Source organism: Parasteatoda tepidariorum, chromosome X2, assembly GCF_043381705.1.
Source record: "Parasteatoda tepidariorum isolate YZ-2023 chromosome X2, CAS_Ptep_4.0, whole genome shotgun sequence".
NCBI lineage: Eukaryota > Metazoa > Arthropoda > Arachnida > Araneae > Theridiidae > Parasteatoda > Parasteatoda tepidariorum.
Genome location: NC_092215.1, coordinates 56,931,751 through 56,952,892, shown reverse-complemented (window position 1 = coordinate 56,952,892; position 21,142 = coordinate 56,931,751). Strand labels below are relative to the sequence as shown.

Here is a 21,142-nt window from a genome sequence, read left to right as displayed (position 1 = left end):
CAGTTTTGATGGTTTGTTCTTTTGCTATCTACTAAGATTAAGAATGAAGAATAAAGGGATGTAAAAGATACATTTCTTTGCTTTTTTTTTTTTAATTCCTTGTTTCTATTATATCGTTTTTTTCTTTTATTTATTGACTTGTTTAAGGAGTAGAAAAAATTATCGTAGCTAAATTTTACAACTCTTGGTAATTAAGGGGAAAAAATTTATTTTAGATAGATTACGAAAGTTCTCAAAAATCTCATTTTTATTTATCTACTGTACGACCATAATCTTTTTTTTAAAGGATCTACTATGCAGCCTGCAATAATCAAAATTATCTATTATATGTAGACAAACTATTGTAGAAAGAGAATCGATAAAAAGGTGGTTGATGTGGTTTTTGCGCAATCTAACAACCCTTGTTACGAATGAAAATTACGGAAACGGAATTCAAAGGCGTATCTGTATTTGATCGCCAAACGATTGCAGAAACGGCTTCTTTCTGGAATCCCAGGACGAAAAGTTTTCAAGGCTATTGCAGCGAGGGGAATGCCCGCTCTAGCGCATAACACGCACTACCTCTGATTGGTTGAGCCATCTGTAGTGGTGTGAGGGGCTAGAAGCCTACTTCAAGGACAGAACAATTCTTATTTTAATAGAAAGTATTATCCGCGTGAGGCTCAGATTCTTTTACATTTTAGACAAATAGTCCGTGCTTTTTTGACTGACTATTCAAGATTATGAATTAGCATAAAAGAATTTTTTGTTGTTGATAAAATTATGAATTCGACTGCTTAAAGCCACTCAATGTTAATTTCTAGTCTTTTTCCTCCATTAAAATTAACTATTTGCTCTTTAGGGAAAGAATTGACAAATGTATATTGATTTAATGTAGACGTTGATTAATGTTTGTCAATAAAAGCAAGAATTTAAATGATTAAAGCTGTTAAATGTTCTTTAAAATATTCTAAAGTAAGTCATTAAAATTCTGCTCTTCACAATTTTGTCGGATTAAGAGAAAAGGCAAATATTCGACGATTTATTTACATAAACTATTCCATTCATAATGCTCTCTAAGTGTTGAGGATTAAATTATAGAACTTTAATATTATAAATAGTATTTATATGCAATGTTTTAATCATCCATTTCGTGTTGTCCTTACTAAATTTGAAGAGTTGATTCGGCATACTATTTAAATATATATATATAGTTAACATGGTACTCATAAACAGGGTTTAAAACACTAACCCAACCCGGGTGTTTTTTTTTTCTTTTCTAGATATTACCAAGAATTAGACTTTCGAGATTTTATCTTTTATTTAAAATGGAACAATTTTTATTCAAAAGAAAACTTTGATTGCAAAGGAATAGTTTAATAAATTCTTAAAATGGAAAAAAAATTTTTTTTTTAATGAAGAAAAATATTAAAAAAAAAAAATCTTTCTTCATTAACTTTTTCGTACAAGTTGTTATCAATTTTTTCTGGAATTAATTTTTATTATTCACCTTTTAAGGGGGAACAACACAGAAGTCTGTAAATAAGGATTTTTTTAACAATTTTTATAAACTGAATACATTTTTTTAAAATTTTTAAAATCTTTTTGTACCTATTTTAATCTTCATTTTATAATGTTAAAAATACAAAAATTCACGAACTTAGCTTTATATATTGTAACGTTCATAACTTATTTTTCTGTACTCATAAGTTGAAAAAGAAATCATCTAAATTTGATTCCGTTTTAATTTTTTTAAATTACATGAAAGTAGTTTTCGCTGCACGTATGATTTTTTAAATTTTTTTTTGTTGCACTAAAAGACTATGTTAAAGAAAAGAAAACATATTAAAAAAAGAAGATATAAGTTACATTTTTGTAGATTACTCATAACCAGTCATTAAAATTAAAAAAAATTATAAAAATCCTAAGTGCAAAAAAAAACAAACTATATTTGATGTGAACATCGTGACAATATAATGTAAATCGGTTGAAAATTGTACCAGTTAGAGATGCAACAAATTAGAGAAACTATAGTTTCGAGTATTTTATTCGAGTTTATTCGAGTTATTCGAGTTTTTTGATCAATAATCTATATAAATTCAGAAGATTTTGCAACTAACTATAATGCCTCAATACCAGATCCATAAGATGCTTTTTCATTTTCAGTTGTGCTAGTCTAGCCCTTTTTCTTGTCTATCTACTTTCATGTGACGCTTCATTTGTATATATATAATATATTCCCCCTGTTCGCCACCGCTCACCAACCCTGATAATTGCTTCGCAATTATTGTCGTTTCTTGGCAGAACACAATTTTCCCACTAAAGTAAAAATTATCCACTTAACATATATGTAGTAAAGGAAATTCTGTTTGCTCACGCCCCTATTTCTCACGTCCAAATATCTATTAGTATTAAAAATATTTAGATCTATTGGTAAGCAGAAGTAATTTTTCAAAGTAATCATTTTTTAAAAAAAACAATTGTTATAGCAATATATTGTTCAAACAAATTTGATGAGTTGACAACCGTAATTTAAAATTTTTGATTACCAAATGGGCGGATATATTAAATATTACTTTTGCTTGCATCTCATTGCGAATGAAGCTGATCATTAAGTTATAAATCATTTAACAGATTTCTTTAACTGTAACTTATAACAGTATATTAACGTTATTTGATTTGACAGTTAATAAGATTTGACGACCTTTCTAACTAACTTTATTTGAAACTGTGGCGCAGAATTACATTATAATAATAATAAAAAATACAACTTAAACTCGAAAAATTGAGTTAAAAACGTAATAATAGCTGTACAAGAAAATAACTTTTAACTAGGGATACAAAGATCTTTATCGAAAAACAATATCTTTACGACTTATATTAGTTTTATGCTGGTGACAACCAAAACAAAATGGAATTGAATGCTGGATTCTATCGCTTGATTTTCCGCCCAATAAAAATGCATGGACAACAATGTAAAACTGGTACACCATCATTAGACATACTCAAAACAAAATAAGAATTTCAGCAGACAGCATTATTAATTACTTTTTCACACTCATGCGTTCTCAATTTTGATTGACTGTTTTGTGCGTTACTAACCGCAAATCTTCTGTGATTGGCTATGTGTTATCATTTCACTCTCTTCTTATATTATATATATATATAATATAGCACCATTATTTTTGAAAACGTTTCTTTGTTGTTTTCCTTCATTGGTTTCATTTTCATGTTAAAATAAAGCCAGAACTTAACACAAAAGTACCGTTTATTTAATGATATTCATTATAGTTATTTGTTTCACTCTAAACCGAATATTTATTGGAACTTAATTGAATATTTAAAAAAAGAAAGGAATTGCAAAGTTTAATTTGAAATTAACTGAAGGGAACTTTTGATACTTTATATATTCTTAATTGTCATTGCAATTATATAAATAAATACAAATTATTGTTTTTAGTAATATATCAATTAACTGAAGTTTCTTAGGAGGGATTAAACTTTATTAGTTAAGTTTAACGAAAATGATAAAAGTATTTCAATTTAATTCGATTGATAAAAAAATCACTAGTTGAAAAAGTATTATTTGTATATTAATTATATCACAATAAGTGTAATTATTGAAGTTTAGAACAGTTTAAATTAATCTTTATTTATTAATTATTTTTTTAAAATATATTTATATTTTCGTTTGAAGGAATATTTAATTGCATTAAATTCTTGCTCAATGGTTCGAATTGATTCGGTTGTTAAATACATTCAATTACTAACGAGGTGCATTTTTCCAGTCCGTCCACCGCAGAGCAGAGGGGATCATGGAAGTTAAAGCCCAACAATTTCGTAACTACATTCTTTATTTCCTAGGCAAGCTGTTATCCATCGATATGAAGTGGTTTTAAACCTTTCTTGGGAATCGAAACCCAGTTTTTCGCAATCATAGTTCTGTGCCCCAAGCAATGAACCCTCGCAGCAGTTTTAAACTTTTAAAATTCAGAAAATTATAAAAATGTCCAAATTCTATTATTTCTAAAACTATTAAAATCTGAAAATTTCTGCATTTTTAACTCTTTATAAATTCTATAACCATCTTAAAAATGTCTACATTCTGAATCTACGATTTCTAAAATTTTTAAAAATCTAAAACTGATTATTGATTTCGATAACTAATAGAAGTGTGAAAGTGTCTAAATTCATAAACTGTTTATGATTTCTATTCGAAATATAAATTCTTAACCTGCAATTTTTTTGTTACGAATTTGGAGAAACATAGACTAGAATAAAATACGTTTATTTCACAAAACTCTTAGCCTAAAAAAAAATACCCTTCACAAAATTTTAAACAACTTAAACGGACCTTTCATACAGTTCGTAACTTCGAAAACGATCTTTTTACAAAACTCGTTGTGAAATTTAATTTTGATAGTCTATTTTTGATTTAGATGTTCATACGGTTTAATAGAAATGCGGTTTTTGTAAAAATATATATTTCGTGGAAATAGGATCTTAGTATTTAACCAAAATAACTTCTCAAAATTTCAAAAACAGAACTTCACGTTCTCAAAAACAAAACTTCTGAATTGAAATATTTAACAGTCATATATTGGTTAACTGAATCCTTCTCATTGATGGTGACATTCTTTGTGGATTGAAGGGGGAAGTTGGGTGACCTTCTCTCCTTTTTACCCTTGAAAGGCTATCAACCTCTTTTAGACCCCCAAAACCCCTCTTGCAAGTTCTCATTGGTTCCTGAATACCTGGTCCGCTATTTTATTGCTATAACTGAGATTTAGCTTCTATGGGAAAATAAATTGTTTATTTTTGCATTAATAAGATATTTGTTTTGCATCGCATGAGATGATATTAGCGAGCATTTTGCTTTTCATGTTTTTAAATTTTTTTTAAGCAATATAATGCATTATGAAATTGAGAATTGAAATCCCATTGTTTACTTTTGCATAATTAATTTTTGTCTTTCACACTCACGTTTTAAATTATTTTAAGCAACATAATAATAAAATTAAAATAGTTAAGATTCATATTAAATTGTTTACTTTAGCATTCATCTTTAAGTTCGTAATAAGCAGGTTTCGAAACTATTTTAAGCGAAATTAAAATAATAACTCGAAATTAAATTACTTTGGTATTTTTTAGTTTATGACATGTTTTTAAACTGTTATATAATATGAAATAATGAAGATTAGTGAAAAGGCAAGATTTTGTAATTAAAAAAAAAATTAATTTCTATTTACATGGAGATTTTTTTTACTGTATTAGGAAATATTTAAAATTAATTATATATAAATGAAGATTCGAAATCATGTAAAGAAATAAAAATTTTCTTCCCATACATTTCGATTTAAATAACTTAGATAAAAATTAAAATCTTTTTTTTTAATGGTATTTTGTATTCCAAATGTAAATTTAATAATGCACTCTTTTTTATAAAATTCTGACTGAAAGAAATATATTAAAAAAAAACTATTTCCATTTATTTAGCATTTTTAATTAAATAATATTTTTACGTAACTTATTAGAAAAAAGGGAATAAATTGTAAAATAAAATCTAAAAGTTCCATGAACTTGAGACTATCAATTTGAAAATCAATATCTATTATTAAAATTTGAATAGTATTATTGTGCACAAATGTTTTTCCTCGTTTTAACTAGAATATGTGTGTAGAATAATTGTTTTCAAATTAATTAAAAAAATATAATACTGGGAAAAGAACTGCATAACAAACGTTTTATAACCCGATGATGAACTGAGAAAATTAATGCTAATATGAAATTATGAAGCAAGAAAGTTATTTCATTACTCATTTCATATGACGTCAACATAGCTAGTCGTGACGTCGTGTGATGTCACTTGGTAAAAGGTTGTTCAAAACAAACAGTTGCTGGGTTTTATGTCTTTTTCCATTCATTAAGTATTTTTAAACGTTTTTCTTTTCTCATACGCATAACTTGTACTTGAAATCACTGCTCGATTTAGAAAATAATCTGCCTAATACAATGATATCATAAATTTTTTATTTCAGACCAGTTAAATTGGAAAAATGTTTCAAATATTATAATTGCATGAAAATTTCGGAATCAGAATTATTTTTATTATTTTGTCCGACAGAATTTTAATTAAAGTAATAAATAAATTAACAAATAAGTTTATAAATATGTATTCTACCCCTCTGGTATGGGATATTTTAAAGGTTTTCTTTGAAAAATATCTGAATTTTTCCAAAATTTTAATCTTTAATTTAATTAAATCGATTTTTCGTACAATAATTTTAAATGAGTTGCGCAATTGAGATAGAAAACTTGGATATATCTGGATATGTGAAACTATTCATATTTCGTAGTAGAATATAATATATTCTAGATCATTTTAAATATGTAGACAAATTTATGTGTGCTAGCTCACTGGTTAACTAAAAGTTACTCTAACATTAAATAAATTATTTTATCAATTGAAGTCGCTGTTCTAGATAAAAATAGTTTGTTAAGTGTAATAGCATCAGTACTTCTATAAAAATTAAATTGTAAAAACAAGCTGAACCAACTTGGTATAAAACATTCTAAAACTATTTAAAACATCTTGTAATATAATTTTTTATTAGTCGAATTAAATACTGAATAAAATAAATTTACTAATGAATTTGGATTGCAGATGCATTCTTACATTTCTTAATATGATAAAAATGTTTTAATACAGTTTTGGTTTTAAATCGTTCCCATTTAATTATATTTTTAATTATTTTATTAATAATCTCTTTGGTGTTGTCTACCTTTGCTTGGAATACAGATTTAAAAAAAAAAAAAATCCTTTTATTCAGTTAGGACTTATAGTAGGCTTCGATGGAAACTGTCCTAAATAATTAGGGAGTTTCAGTTTAACGTTGCCCCCCCCCCTCATGTATGAAATTTAAGAGGGGGGGGGAGAGTGATGTTCATAAACTGGCGACGTTTAATTGTTCTATTTATTCAGAAATTCGCTTTGTTTTACAATATTCTTAATGTAACGAAGAACGTGGATTTGGATTTGACATTGCAATATTATTGCTATAACAGAAAATTGAATTATAGATCTTAATTGAATCCAAGATCTTAAAAAGAAACTTTTCTAGTTATTACACCTTTCTACCATTTTCGACAAAAAAAAAAATAAGCGGGAGAAAAAATAACTTTTTTTTTCATGTTTAACAGATCTTTAAATTAAATTTAATTTGGTAACGCAGTTTTTTTCTTTTTTTCCGCTTTGTGTCAATGTCATGTTGAAACGGAAAAACACCTCATTTACTATTATATAAATGTAACATCCGATTCAATTTCTCTCGTAACCCGAATTAAATGCAATTAAATAATTATTGGATCATAATTAGTAATTTTTTAATAAAGGTACAAAGTTCAATTTGAAGTTGACTCAACGGAATTTTTAATATGTAATACATTTTTAATTGTAAATACAATTATATAAACGTAAAATAGTTGTAAATAGTCTCTCGGGGTCAATCTTTTAAAGGGTAGAAAATATAAACGAAAATAATTAAATATTCCAATTTAATACAATTTTTTTAAAAAAAAGTATTTAATTAAAAAAGTGTTGTTTATATATTATTAAAAGACAGTACAATAAGTGTAATTAGTAAAATTTAGAAAAATTTTAGAACTGTTGAAGCGTCTTAATCAATTTGTTAAATGGAATTAAGTGGGAAAAGTTTCTTTCTTTAAACTTTAACTTAATCATTATAAATTAATATTTTTTAAGAAGAATCAAATTACGTTCGAATAATTAATTACATTAAATTTAGCTTCAACGATTTGAATCGAATCGGTCGGTACGTATATACAATAATTAATGAGGTGCTTTTTCCGGTGCTCTTTTTTTCTACTTACTGACACGATATACACAAGGATACAAAAAATTAGTAAAATCGAACGAAGTTTACTAAAGTGAATTGAATAGCTTAAATTTGAGATGGATCTTGGTAGCCTAGTGGCTTTGAGACATCGGTCCGCAGGGGCTCAGTCTTTTGACTCCGCTAAGACCCGCAGAGTACACGCGATATACGTGTTCGTAAATTCTGTGGAAAGTCCTATGGTCGGTCGCTGAACAGTAAAATGGGCACAGGGATCTGGAAAAATTTAATTCTTCTTCAGATCTACTCTTAAATTGTAGAAGTGACCTGACAAATGAGTGGGGTTCTAAGTTAATCAGCCTCTTACGTAAAGCGCACCTTTCTCACTTAAATCGCTAAAGGCCAATGGTTGACAACACAAACAAATTTGATTTTTTTTTAAAGTTCGGTTAAGTACCCTTTCTCTATTTACTAACAAAAAATTATTTTAGGTTCATTACCACCCAGTCCAGCAGATAGTGGTGTGTCTGATGTTGACAGTAGTAGCAGCCATCTAAGTAATGAAGAAACAAAACCTCGATTACTAGGAGCACCTTCAGGTAATAACAAAAACATATTTTTTGAAATCGGTATTTTTGTTGAGTAGAAATGGTGAATTTTGCATTAAAAGTGGTTTCTATCAAGAACTCATTTATCGCTACTCCGTTCTTCTCTCTTGGTCTTAATTAATTAAAAATATCATAACGTAACAATCATAACAACAAGATATAACAATAATTTATGGTGAATTATAATCGTTTTTGGTGATGAAAAACTGGTGGCACAATTCATTAAATGTAATATCAATTTATCTAATGAAGTAATATTTTTTGACTGCGACTGGTTTATATTTTGCAATTGCATGGTTCATTTTTAATATTCTATTCCTATTGCTTAATCATATTTTATTAACAAACTTTTAACTTACACTCTTCAGTTATTAAGAGTTTCAGTTATTAAATAATTTGGAAAATTATAAGTAAGCAAATTTTTAATAATTCTCTTTTTCCACTTCAAACCATGTTTGGTTTATTAAACAACTTTTATCCAGTGTCCTGTTCAAAATCAGTTTTGATCTCTTACAAATACAACTCTGTCAAAAAATATGTTAGTCTCGCCAAAATTGAAACACTTACTTTCAAAATAAATCACTAAAAAAGTGTTTGTTTTTCATTTCTTGTTTTTAGTTTAATATGGAAAGATAATTAAAATGTGCAGCATCATAGGGAAAAATTATTGTTTGCTGTTGCAAGAATGTTAATAGTTTCAAGACTAAAAATTCCTGAATTTTCTTTAAAAAATTCAATTTTGTTTTCTTTCCATTTATGTATGAACCTTGTTATTGTTCAAAATATATGAGATGCTTGATTAAAAATTCTAGAGGTTCCTTCCAAAATACATCACTAAAGAAAGTTCTTTGAAAATGCTGTTAATTCTTTTTTTTCCCCTTCCATTTGAGTATGAACCTTGTTATTGTTCAAAAAATATAAGATACTCGCTTCAAAATTGTTCCTTCAAAAATACATCATTGAAATTCGAGAATTTTGATGAATCACTTACCAAAAATATTTCTCATTTGTTAATTCTCTCTGTTAATTAATACTCAATATATAATAATGCTGTTATAGGATACTATAATTACTATACTATAACATTAAAAAATATATATATATAAAAATATATAAAAATATTTAGAATTCTATTCTGTTCTGCTATTTTATATTCTTATAGATGATGTTAAAATTTGTTTTTTAGGAATTTATTTTATTGGTTTTCAATTTTCTCCATGGCAAAATCCATATGAATTATCATTATTTTATATAAATAACTTATTACATCTTTAATGAATCCTTGTTCGTTTTGAACAAGTTGGGCTGAAAAATATTTTATTAAAAAGAAAAAAGTCAAAATGTCTCTTTAATTTCTTGTTACGTATCATTTTTCATTTAATGTTAGCTTGAAAGGTGGGATGCTACACTTAGCGGTCGCAGTTAGCCCTCGTGCCGCAAGTTGTGCATGTCTCTATTTTAGTCGATCATTTTGTTCTTGTAATTGCCAAAAAATTAATATTATTTTTTATGGATAGACTATAATCTAAAACTAAGTCAGAATAAATTAGGTTCGTATGAGATAGTTGTTATTAGTATAGCATATTTTGAGAAAATCTGTAAATGTAAATTATTGAATTCATAGTGGGGTTTTATTCTTTCAGTTGCACCTTCAAGGACAACCGAATCTCCTAGTCCATTGTCTTACGTCACGTCCTATGGTCAGTGCAATAACCAACAAAGTGAGTTTATTGCTTATTTTTTTATTATTCCTTTGTTCCTTAAGAATAGGGTATAAATATATCATTCTCCGGTTCGACGACATTGACTGATCTTGCAGTTCATTTTTCTAATCGTTTGGATACAACTATTTACTTAAAAAAATTATCATTTACAGTTTTATCTATTGCGATTTCCGTGTTCTCTAATGTAAATAGTATCAAAGAATGATCCTTAAATAATAAATAAATAAAAGAAAAATCAATTGTGATATTTAATAATTCCGTATTCTGAAAAATAGATAATAGAGTAAAATGATGGTTATATGTAAAAATACAACATGATGTCAATAATTAACTGTAAATAGTATTAAAAAAATACAAAAAATGTATCAATAATACCGTTTTTTAAAGCGTACGCAGTATTAAAGAATAATCGCTTTATTTAAAAAATATATTATATTTCATTATGTCATGTTCTGAAGTGTAGATAGTATTGAAAACAAATCGCTGTATGTAAAAAAAATATTATAAGGTACTTAATAATGCCTTGTTCCTGAAATGTAGATAGTATTAAAGAATGATTCTTATATATATATATTTTAATAATGCAGGGTTTCTCAATATATAAAATGATATTTAATAATGCTGTGTTCATAAGTATAGATATATCAAATAATGATCGTTATATGTTTATAATATATTTTATTATCCATCGTTCTGACGATAGTATCAAATAAAAAGATATTAATAATTTTAGATATTGACAAAGTTCTTTTGTATTGATGTCGTGGAAAAAAAAGTTCAATTGAGTTCGAAATTTTAAAAATTAAATCAATTTTACAACTGATTTATTCTATTGTTAGTTTGGATTAGGATATGTTATTGATTAACTGTGTTTGATTGATTTTGTTATTAAAGTGATTTATGGATTTTTTTAATTAATGCACAAGGATTGATTTGAAGTTTACAGAAGGGAATATATACTTAGGGTTCTTAAGTAACTCTAAAGATTTCAATAATTAGGTTTATAATATGATATTCAACTATTGCATGTTTTTAATTGTATTGAGACTCATTTTTATAAATATTTATCATGAATTGTCATATTATAAATAAATTTTTTGTATACAAAATTTCTGTAATATATTAAACTTTTTTAATATATATTGTATTTTGCAGAGAATATTACACCAAAAATATGTAGTTTAATTTTGTATTTCGATTTCAAAAAATTTTCCATTTTTTCCACTGCTTTTATTATTATTATGATTACCATTTTTAAAATTGTCTTGGAAAGACGGTCTACAGTTAAAAACCATAATGTGTTTCTCCTAACTTCCTCAAATTGATAAAATATACGAACGGTAAAAATATGTTAAACGAAAGATTTTAAAATGGTGAAATATTTATATAATTTATTTTTTTTTCCGTAAAAAGAACATTTTTAATATATGTAAAATGATGTAAATTAATGTAACGTTTTTGACGCATTTAAGTTTTAACAAAAAGTAATTTTTAAGCATGAAAAATGCACTTGCAAATAAAATTCATTCCTTATCCTATAAGAATTTAATTGGTTCGTATTTTTTTTCTTTTGAGTAGTAGTAGAATTTTTTTTTGGCACTTTACAGACTCAATAAAATCAGAAGTGAAATTTATTCCAGATTGAAATAAATTATTTTTAGTTCCTTAGTTAAAAATAAACACACTCATCTAATGTACTGATACAAATGCATTCCCAATCAAATGAATGCGAATTTGAAAAACTGAAGAGGAGTGCGTGTTTTGTAATTGGTGTAAAGAAGTGATTGCATCATATTTGTTTAGTTGGCAACCCTTCGAAAGTAAGCGGCGGCTTTGACCTTCAAATGTTAGAGGAAAGTCATTGTGTCGTTGAACTAGTAACTCGGTGGCATTGAAATCCAGTTTTGTATGGCATTTCCTGCATGCATCTCTTTGCTGTTGTGATGATCCCGTTTCTCTCAGCACTTTTATCTCTCAAATAGGTGTTTCTTTAGATCATACAATTTACATTTTGAAAAGCTCTTATCATTTATTTTTAGTACTTTTTCACCCTTTAACATTAAATTAATGCTTTCATATAATTTAAGTGTGTAAAAGTACTTTTGGACCAGATATTAACAGTAATATGTTTTGAAAAGCTGTTATTTCTTTTTAGTACTGCATTCTTTACTTTTCTCCCTATATTTCATTAGCTTCTTAAGTCGTCTATTAAAATTTATAGGTTTCATATACATTTATCATATTATTTAAGGATTAAAAAGAATTTTGGAACCCTTTTATAAAAATAAAATTGTTTTGAAAAGCTGTTATAATTACTGTTTAGCTCTGCTTTCTTGTTTGTATTTTTTTAACTTCTTAAAAGTAAGGATTTCCCATCGTTTATTAAAATTTATGTCTTTCATATACATTTATGATATAATTTAAGGATTTCAAATGCATCTATCCTATAATTTAAGCATTATAAAAATTTATAATCCCTTTCATACAAAATAAACAACAAAATGTTTTAAAAAGTTGTTTTAATTTTTTTAGAATTACTTTTTTGTTTATTTAAATTCATAAAATTAATCGGTTTCATATAAATCCATCTTATAATTTAAGGGTTTCAAATGTATCTATCATATAATTTAAGGGTTTTAAAGAATTTTTTTGATCCTATTATGAAGATGTAAAAAAAAAATGTTCTTTGAAAAGCTATTATAATATCTTTTTCGTTCTATTTTCCTGTCTTTAAAAATCTAATTTTCCACCCTTTATTTAAAATTCATTATAATTTGACTTTTTAGATTTTGTTTCCAACTTTGACCTGAAATAACTAAAAAAAAAAAAACTATTGACAGCAAAATGTTCTATAAACAATTTGCTACTGTAGCAATTTTTATATTATTTGATCGATTAGTTTTAGAGTTTGATCTAATAGTTTTACAGTTTTGGGATCGACAGAAAAAATTTCTTGAGTAAAGTTCTTTTCTAAAATTTCCACCAACAATTTTCTCTACATGTAATGCAAATGTGGGTTAGTTCCTTATAAAGTCTTCCACGAATGCTAACTTGTCCTAATGTTTGATCTAGGAGTTCGTCTTCTGGATTGGGTTCAAAATATCTGTTTATCATGTATCATAATTTCTGTTAAATCTTGAGATAGGGATTTCTTTCGAATTTTAATCATTCAATTTTAGCCTTAAACAGTGCGGGAAAAAATCACTCTAGATCAGTGATTCTCAACCTTTTTTTGGGGCGGCACACTTTTAACAATTTCGAAACTTGACGGTACACAATGAAAAAAAATTAGTTTACAAGTTGTTTACATACCTATAATACACTGTGTTAAGTAGTTTGTGATAATAATTTTGAATGTGAAATAAAATAATATGTACTACAAAAGCACGTTTATTAAGGGATTAATTATTTCTTTCAACAAATTTTTTTATTAGTTTGCAACAGTTATTTTTTTTTTTTTGCTAGTTATTAATTGTTAGCTTGTTTTCTACAGCTATTAACTGTTATTTCTTGTTATTTCTTGTCAACTAGTTTTTTAGCTGATTATTAATTGTTAGCTTACTTTTTTTGGTAGTTATCCTTTGTTAATTTGTTTTATAACTTTTAATTTCATAGTTTACTTTAATGATTAGCTTTTATTTAATTTTGAAAGTCAATATTTAGCTTGCTTTCCTTTCTTAATTAATAATTTTAATAATCATTAAATTTCATACTTATTTCAACATTTTTTAAAATTGTCAAAGACAATTTAAACACTTTCTTTAATTTAAACTTTACTCGTAATTAAAAAAGCATTATAATTTTTACTGTATCATTTCTAATATTTGGNTTCTTATTTTAACTTATTTTAAGATTGTCAGAGACAAGACAATCGCCGTCAAAGATGTTCACACGGTTAAGGCATGGAAAAATTATAAAATGTGCATATATATATATATATGTAATATTTTATATGTTTACACTTTTCTTTAATTTAAACTTTACTCGTAATAAAAAAAGCATTATAATTTTTATTGTATCATTTCCAATATTTGGCGGCACAGTGGTTGAGAATCACTGCTCTAGATCGAATGATGAGATTTTTACGTATTCAATCTTAATGGTTCGAGGGGTCGACGTGCATTCTTTGAATAAACACGAAGCATTTCTACTTTAAAATGTTCTCGTTACTATAATTCCAACTGGCGCTACTCGCTATTTTTTAGGCTATCCTTTTTTTCCTGATGGTTCCTAATCTTAAAAATGCGCCACTTTTTTACGTTAATCTTTAAGAACACGAAGAATTAAATCGAAGAATATAAACTAACACTTATACTGTGATAATTTTATTGTTACTCGAGTTGTCTATATAATTTATAATGAATGTGTCACTTTACGTTAGAACGGAACTATTGTTCATTACCTATACTCTTCCTATTGATTTTTATAATTAAATATTTTCTGTAGTAAGAATTAGCGGAAGGATCTGATAGCGGAAGGTCATCTGTGATGAATTAATTAACTTATCACATAACTTCCGTAGTCGTCTCCAAGTGATTTTCTTGAAGATTTCTAAATAGTTTCCATGAATTCCTCATAATAAAGTTAAATGAAGCCGTTTTCATGTGCCACGTGGTCGATTTATTACAGTGGTTTCCAATTGGCGGCCCGGGGGCCGCATCCGGCCCGTGAGGCTTTTTTTGTGGCCCGCGAACTAAAATATGTTAGTTGTCTTTTTTTTTTGCGGACAAATTTTGTAAAAAATCTGTATGGGCTTAAAATACTTTTCTCGTTAATAAAAACCGAATATCTTCGTTTCTGTGAAATTTAACATAACAACGGTGTAAAAAAATTTATTTCTCAGGTTTTGCATCCAAGAAAATATTTATTCAAAAACAAAAAGAATCGTGTATGTTGCTCTTTTTTATTTAATTTTTTTTTGTATTTTGTGAATATAATTTAGCATGTATGTATCAGAAATTTTCTCGAAGAAATTCTCCGATTTAACTTTATGAAACCACTCATTTTGGACGAAAATATTTACATACACTTTTGTAAATTTTAAATTTAAGATGTAAATATCTATTCTCTGGTGGTTGCAGCAGACAAACCTCAATTTTCTCATTGACCATTTTGTGTGCTACTATGTAAGTTTTAATACCAACCTTTTTAAAGTTTTATATCTAAACAATTAGTTATCTGTTGCACATAACTGTTTAATACATTGGTGCACATTAAAGTTATTGTAGTCCGAATTTTTTAATATGCAATTAAATAATTTTAAAAATCTGCTTCTTATTTTAATTTGTAATTCAATACTTTTGTTTTGTACAACTTGGTAAAAATCTGACAGTAATATTTAATGCTCCTTCAAACATAAAAGAGTCCTACATAAAATTTTGATAAAGTTGCGGCTCGCCATTTGATTTGTGTTTTTAATTGCGGCCCCCGGCATCATGTAAGTTGGAAACCCCTGATTTATAAAGTAACTTGTTTTACAGTTTCACTATTAGCTTCTTTTGAAAAATATTTTAGTTTGTAATGCTCACACATTTTTGTGTAAAAGATAATTCCGTATGATTTATTTCCCCTTTTAATATTAGTATCATTTAAAAAGAAACATTGTACCTTTTTAAATTTTCCTTTAAGGCTACAAATGTTTTCTGATTGACTGTTTAAGCCTTCTACTTTTTCACCGATCTGGCAACAGTGTCCTCGGGTAACGTCTTTAATCACCAGTGTCTTCAACAGATTATTTCCCAACTCTTACAAGAATAACAAAACCTCGGATTGGCCAAGCTATAGTCATGTGACTTTGTATACAAATAAAAGAAGCATAACTCGGTTAAGATGATTTTTTATACTTCGCATTAAAAAAAAAAAAAAATAAAATCGAGTCAATACGAGATCTTAAATATATTTAATAATTTTAACTTCTTTATCGTGCTCTTGATATTTTCTTTCTTAAATATTTTTGATTTTTCTTTTTTTTTTGGAGAAACTGGTGAGTTTTACAGGTTATGTTTAAAAGAATATCTGTGCAAAAAAAAGGAATTTTTAGTAAAATTTTTTTTATTATTTTATTTAATAATTGTCGAAAAATTTGAATTGTAAAGTATACAAGTGTTTGTATCATTTTAAATAATGTAATTTCATATGGCAAAACACAAGATTTGAACGAAATCTGACTATTATTTCTCTAGCAATCCAATTTTAAACTCATATATTTAAAATTCGATTTCTCAGAGTAACTACTGGACCGATTTCATTCAAATTTTGTATTTTGCCTCATAAAATTTGCATTCTTTAAAATAATGTAAAAATTAGTAAACCTTTACAGTTTAAAATTTTTTCAGCTATTATTCAATAAAATGATTAAAAAAAAATATTATTAAAATTGTATTTTGTGTGGAAATTATCTTTGGATAAACAAATTTTAAAGTTGTGTGCAAAAATTAATATTCACATTATTTAACATTGATGTAATATTAAATAACTTTCGACTGCTTACCTGACCAAACTAAAGTCACCATATTTCGCTTATAGCGGCTACCCTCAATGTTTTAAGGGTTGGGAATTTAAATCCGTCGAAAAAGGGGACAGAGAAAGTTCATGTATCAGATTTCGTAACTTAAAATATCGTCTGCACTAATTATTTAGCATATTTGAGGTCACTCTTTCGAACCATTAAGATTGAGTCCTAGAACCATACCTTCCAACTGCTATGGAATTTCCGTAGTTTCAGAAATCTTCTTTTCAGACGGTAGCAAAATTAATGTCTTAATATTTAAAAAAAATTAATTTTAGCGTAACTTGTCCACTATTACTTATTAAAAGTGCAGGCCATATGGCTAGATTCTTAAGTTTTGATAAAAGTTTTATGAGAGATCCATTTGCTTTAAAAATTTCTACTTTGGTTCGCTACCACTAGAAAAAATTATTATCAAAATCCTCATAAGTTGGAGGGTATGCAGTACATAATTTTCTTGGTTCGATCTATCCTTTTTATAATATTTGTTCTTTAAATAAGTACTTCTAAATACAGTTTACTCTTTAATATGACACTCCAACCGGTTTTGAATATTCTTTTAAATTCATATCCATTGTTATTTTAAATAGAATTAATTTTATTATGCAATTAAAAGTTACTTAAGGTGTTTTTTTTTCGCGCTGTACATAAATTAATTTTTAAAGTATTTTTTGTTGCGTGCTGTGAAGGAACCTTAAATTACGGGTTCAGTTTTGTGCTGTAGTTTCAAATCAATTTTTTTTCCTCTTTAACGTTTATCTTTCTGTTATTATCTCGCATCTCTCTAATCGAGATATAAAATTTGTGATTCTAGTTCAAATTATAATGTTGATAAGAAAAAAAATGTGACCAAGGCAAAATTTTGAAAGAATGAGGAAAAAATTCAATAGGGTATGAGAAATAATAAAGAAAATATATATTTAATTTTGAGAGACTAATTCTCTTTGCGGAAACCATTAATAATTGCAATTTTTTATGTTTGTAAGATATATTCTTCAAGGAATGTATGTTATGAGGTAAAGTATGTAAATAAATATCGATACATAAATACGCACTGACCAACATGAAAGGAATTGATCGGATTTGAAAATTTTAATCAATCCTTTAATCAAAGTTATTAGCTAGTTATATCGATGCACCAAACGAATTTTGAATGCACTAGTACCCAAGTTTTGGAAAGCATTTTTTAAACTTGGTTCCAAGATAGTCTCAAAACACGAGCATTTAAAAAAATTTTTTTTTTTTTTTTCGCATTTAGTCCATTGGCATACTTAGTAATTTGTAGCCATTTTGAAAATCGTAGTACATACGAGGCATTGGTTTAAAAAAAAAATTAAAAAAAAATTCTTTTATATCTTTAAAATTTATCTAAAGACGTCTAAAGTCAGATTTTTTACCCCTTAAAATAAATAAATAAAATTTAATTAAATTTTGTTGAGTGCCAAAAAATCATTATTTTTTTTCTTTCGGCTATTGAAATAATTTAATACAGATGATATTTTAAGTTACGAAATCATACACAAAAACGTAACTTTTTCTGAATAAACATATCTTTTTTTCAACGGATTCTGATTTCTGACTCCTAAAATTGGGGGGGGGGGAGCCAAAGCTTGGATCCTATAATGTTAACTTTACTTTTTGCGTATTTCTCCATATCTCAATAATGTTTTTAGAGAATTGAAATTGAGATTATAATGTTAAATGAATTTATCTTATTTAAATGAAAAACTATTGACTTATTTAATTCTAATTTTAAAACCCATTTACTTAGTTTCATAATTTTGATATGAAAACTTTATTTTCACACCTTTACAAAAGCAAAAACTTACTTAAAAAGAGCCCAATTCAAAGATTAAAGCCAATTAAAACAAAATTATAAAGAGATTTTATACTAACTCACAAAAATAGGAAGTTACATAAGAAGTGTGAACAGACTTCTGAAAATAAGTGCTAACGATTTTTTTAAATTATCTGCTTGTAATATTTTAATTCCTTACTGGGAAATTTAAGAATAAATAAATTAATTAATAATTAAAAATGTAAACGTAAAAGTTACTGTTGTGAATACAATAAAAAAACATGCTAATTATTTTTGTTTTTTTTGTAAAATAATTTTAAAATGTATTTTTATTACATTTTTTCATCAAAACCTTATTTCTTCGCATTTACTAAAGCAAAACCTTCAAGTCGCCACTTTATGCAGCTCTAGTATGACACAGTTGAAGAAATCGTTTTGTTAATCTCATTAATTCACGCTCTACGAAGGAGTAGAAGTGTTTTTTGCAATAGGATCTTTTAAGTAATATAGCTCTATTTCTGAAAGACTGAATTTGGAAGGGGAAAAAAAAAATCGAATACAATCTATACTTTGTTCATAATTTTCTTCCAAAGGAATATTAAATTCAATTAGAGCGTAGTAAGAAATCAAGTTCGCAATGATTTTATACCTACTAATTTAGTTTTTGTAGTAACGCAGATTAAGATTAAGTTTTAAAAACGAAAAAGATTCTTCTTAATTTGTGGGCTGGGGTGTCTTTGGTAGGCGGATTAAAAAAAAAGGGCACCAGAAGTAAAAGCACCGAAAAAAGCACTTCATTAGTAATTATATGAATTTAACAAGCAATTCAATTCAATGTAATCAAATATTTATTCGAATGAAATTCGATATTTTTCAAAAAATGTGTAAGGATTAATTTAAAGTTTACGAACATCTCATACTATTTAACAAAAGGATTAGGATTCTTAAGTAATTCTCAATAATTACACGTACTGTATTGCGATATAATAATACTATATAAATAGTACTTTTTCTTTCAACAAGTTTATTTTATTAATTTTGCTTACATTTTTAACTTATCAAAAGATTAAACACCTGTTAGAGTATTGTTAATTGATAATAATACTATATTTTAAAATTACATAAAAATATATTAAGTATTAAATTTCCTTTCATTCAACTCTTCAAATTAAACTTTGATTATAAATTAATTATTAAAAAATATCTAATTTACCTTCGAGTAATATTTAATTACGTTGAATGAGGATTGAAAATACATAATTGTTTTAAATGCGTCTGATGGGACACAATCATCTGGTTTGTTTGAAGGTTAACCAGTTATGACCTTCAATGAGAGGGTGACGAACTTCTTTTCGGAATGTACTTTGTGTGTTCCATTTTCTCATTCGTAGAATTGACTTTCCTTATACTAAAATATCCTCACGAAAACATTTTATGGGGATGCATATCTTTTGACCTGTTGTCGTTTCATTTAAAGACGTTGAATAGTCTCCATTTGTAAAATCTAATCTTCCACCCAATAAGAGTTACAACAACCAAAAAATGAATTCACGTTAGAAAAGATTCATCTTTTTCAAATACAAATTTACAGCTGAAGAAGGAAATCTATTTTGTGTTAAGCTCAGTAGTTCCCAGTCGATGGTCTGAACCACTAGAGTTCCACAAAAAAGTTGTTTTTTGGCTATGGTACACTATTCAAAAATATTTTAAGTATTAAAACTCTAACTGTAAGACTGAATTTGAAAAAAAAAACATTAAAATGCATTCTAGGCTTCTTTCATAATTATACTGCTATAGACCTTACATATATTAAAATCAATTAAAATGTTTTATACCTACTGATTTGTTTTTTCTTATAAAGCAAATTAAGAAAAGTTTTAAACGAAAAAGATTCTCTTTAATATGGGGAAAAAAAAACTCCTTATTAGTAATTAATATGAATCTAACAACCGTTTGAATTCGGGCTTTGAAGCTAGAATATAATGTACTTAAACACTTATTCGAATGAAATTCGATATTTTTTTTTAAGTAAAAAATTATTTATTGAAGAAGAATTATTTTAAAATTTAAGGAAAGAACTTTCCCACTTCATACTAAACAAAATTATTAGGACTCCAAGCAATTATAAAATTGTTCTAAATTTCAATCTTTTTTTTTATTGTATTGTGATATAATAACCTTAGTTATTAAATTACATTGGGTTTGGCCTTAACGAATCGAAACGGACGTAAATTTATGTTATAGTTGATGAGTTTTTTTTTTTTTTTTTTCCTTCCCGAGTGCGTTTTTTCCGTGCTTTTTCTCGAGTTTGCTTCTGTGGTGCTTTTTTTTTCTTTCTGTGATTCCATTCATCAAAATGCCTGTTATTTTATTTAAAAATTATAATTCGATTCTTTTAGTACCAATATAGGGTGTTCCGTAGCGACCGCTCTTGATACACATTTTTAGAATCTATCAAATATGAAAACAAGAGTTCTAATATTAAAGCGTGTTAAAAAAACAAATCTGACAAATCACTCTTAGTGGTGGTGGGGTGCACAAATCTTGTTTTATTTGTATACTGGAAACGGTAGGGTGTTGACAGGATTCTAAAAAAAAGGTACGGAAAAAAAGGTTCCGGTAAAAAAGGTACCTGTGTAGGGAAAATTCTGTAGGGGAAAATATTTCTTAAT

The 21,142-nt window shown here is 26.7% G+C and overlaps 1 protein-coding gene across 3 annotated transcripts in view; it reads left to right on the top strand.

The window, feature by feature from the left end:
* The window catches only part of LOC107453372 (ecdysone-induced protein 74EF), a 386,074-nt gene that overhangs the window by 340,191 nt on the left and 24,741 nt on the right, over positions 1-21,142 (top strand). For all 3 annotated transcript variants that reach the window (XM_071188231.1, XM_016070187.3, XM_016070186.3), the window contains 2 exons: positions 8,324-8,431; positions 10,084-10,161. In XM_071188231.1, the coding sequence (XP_071044332.1) occupies positions 8,324-8,431; positions 10,084-10,161 (186 nt within the window). The remainder of the gene's footprint in view (positions 1-8,323; positions 8,432-10,083; positions 10,162-21,142) is intronic.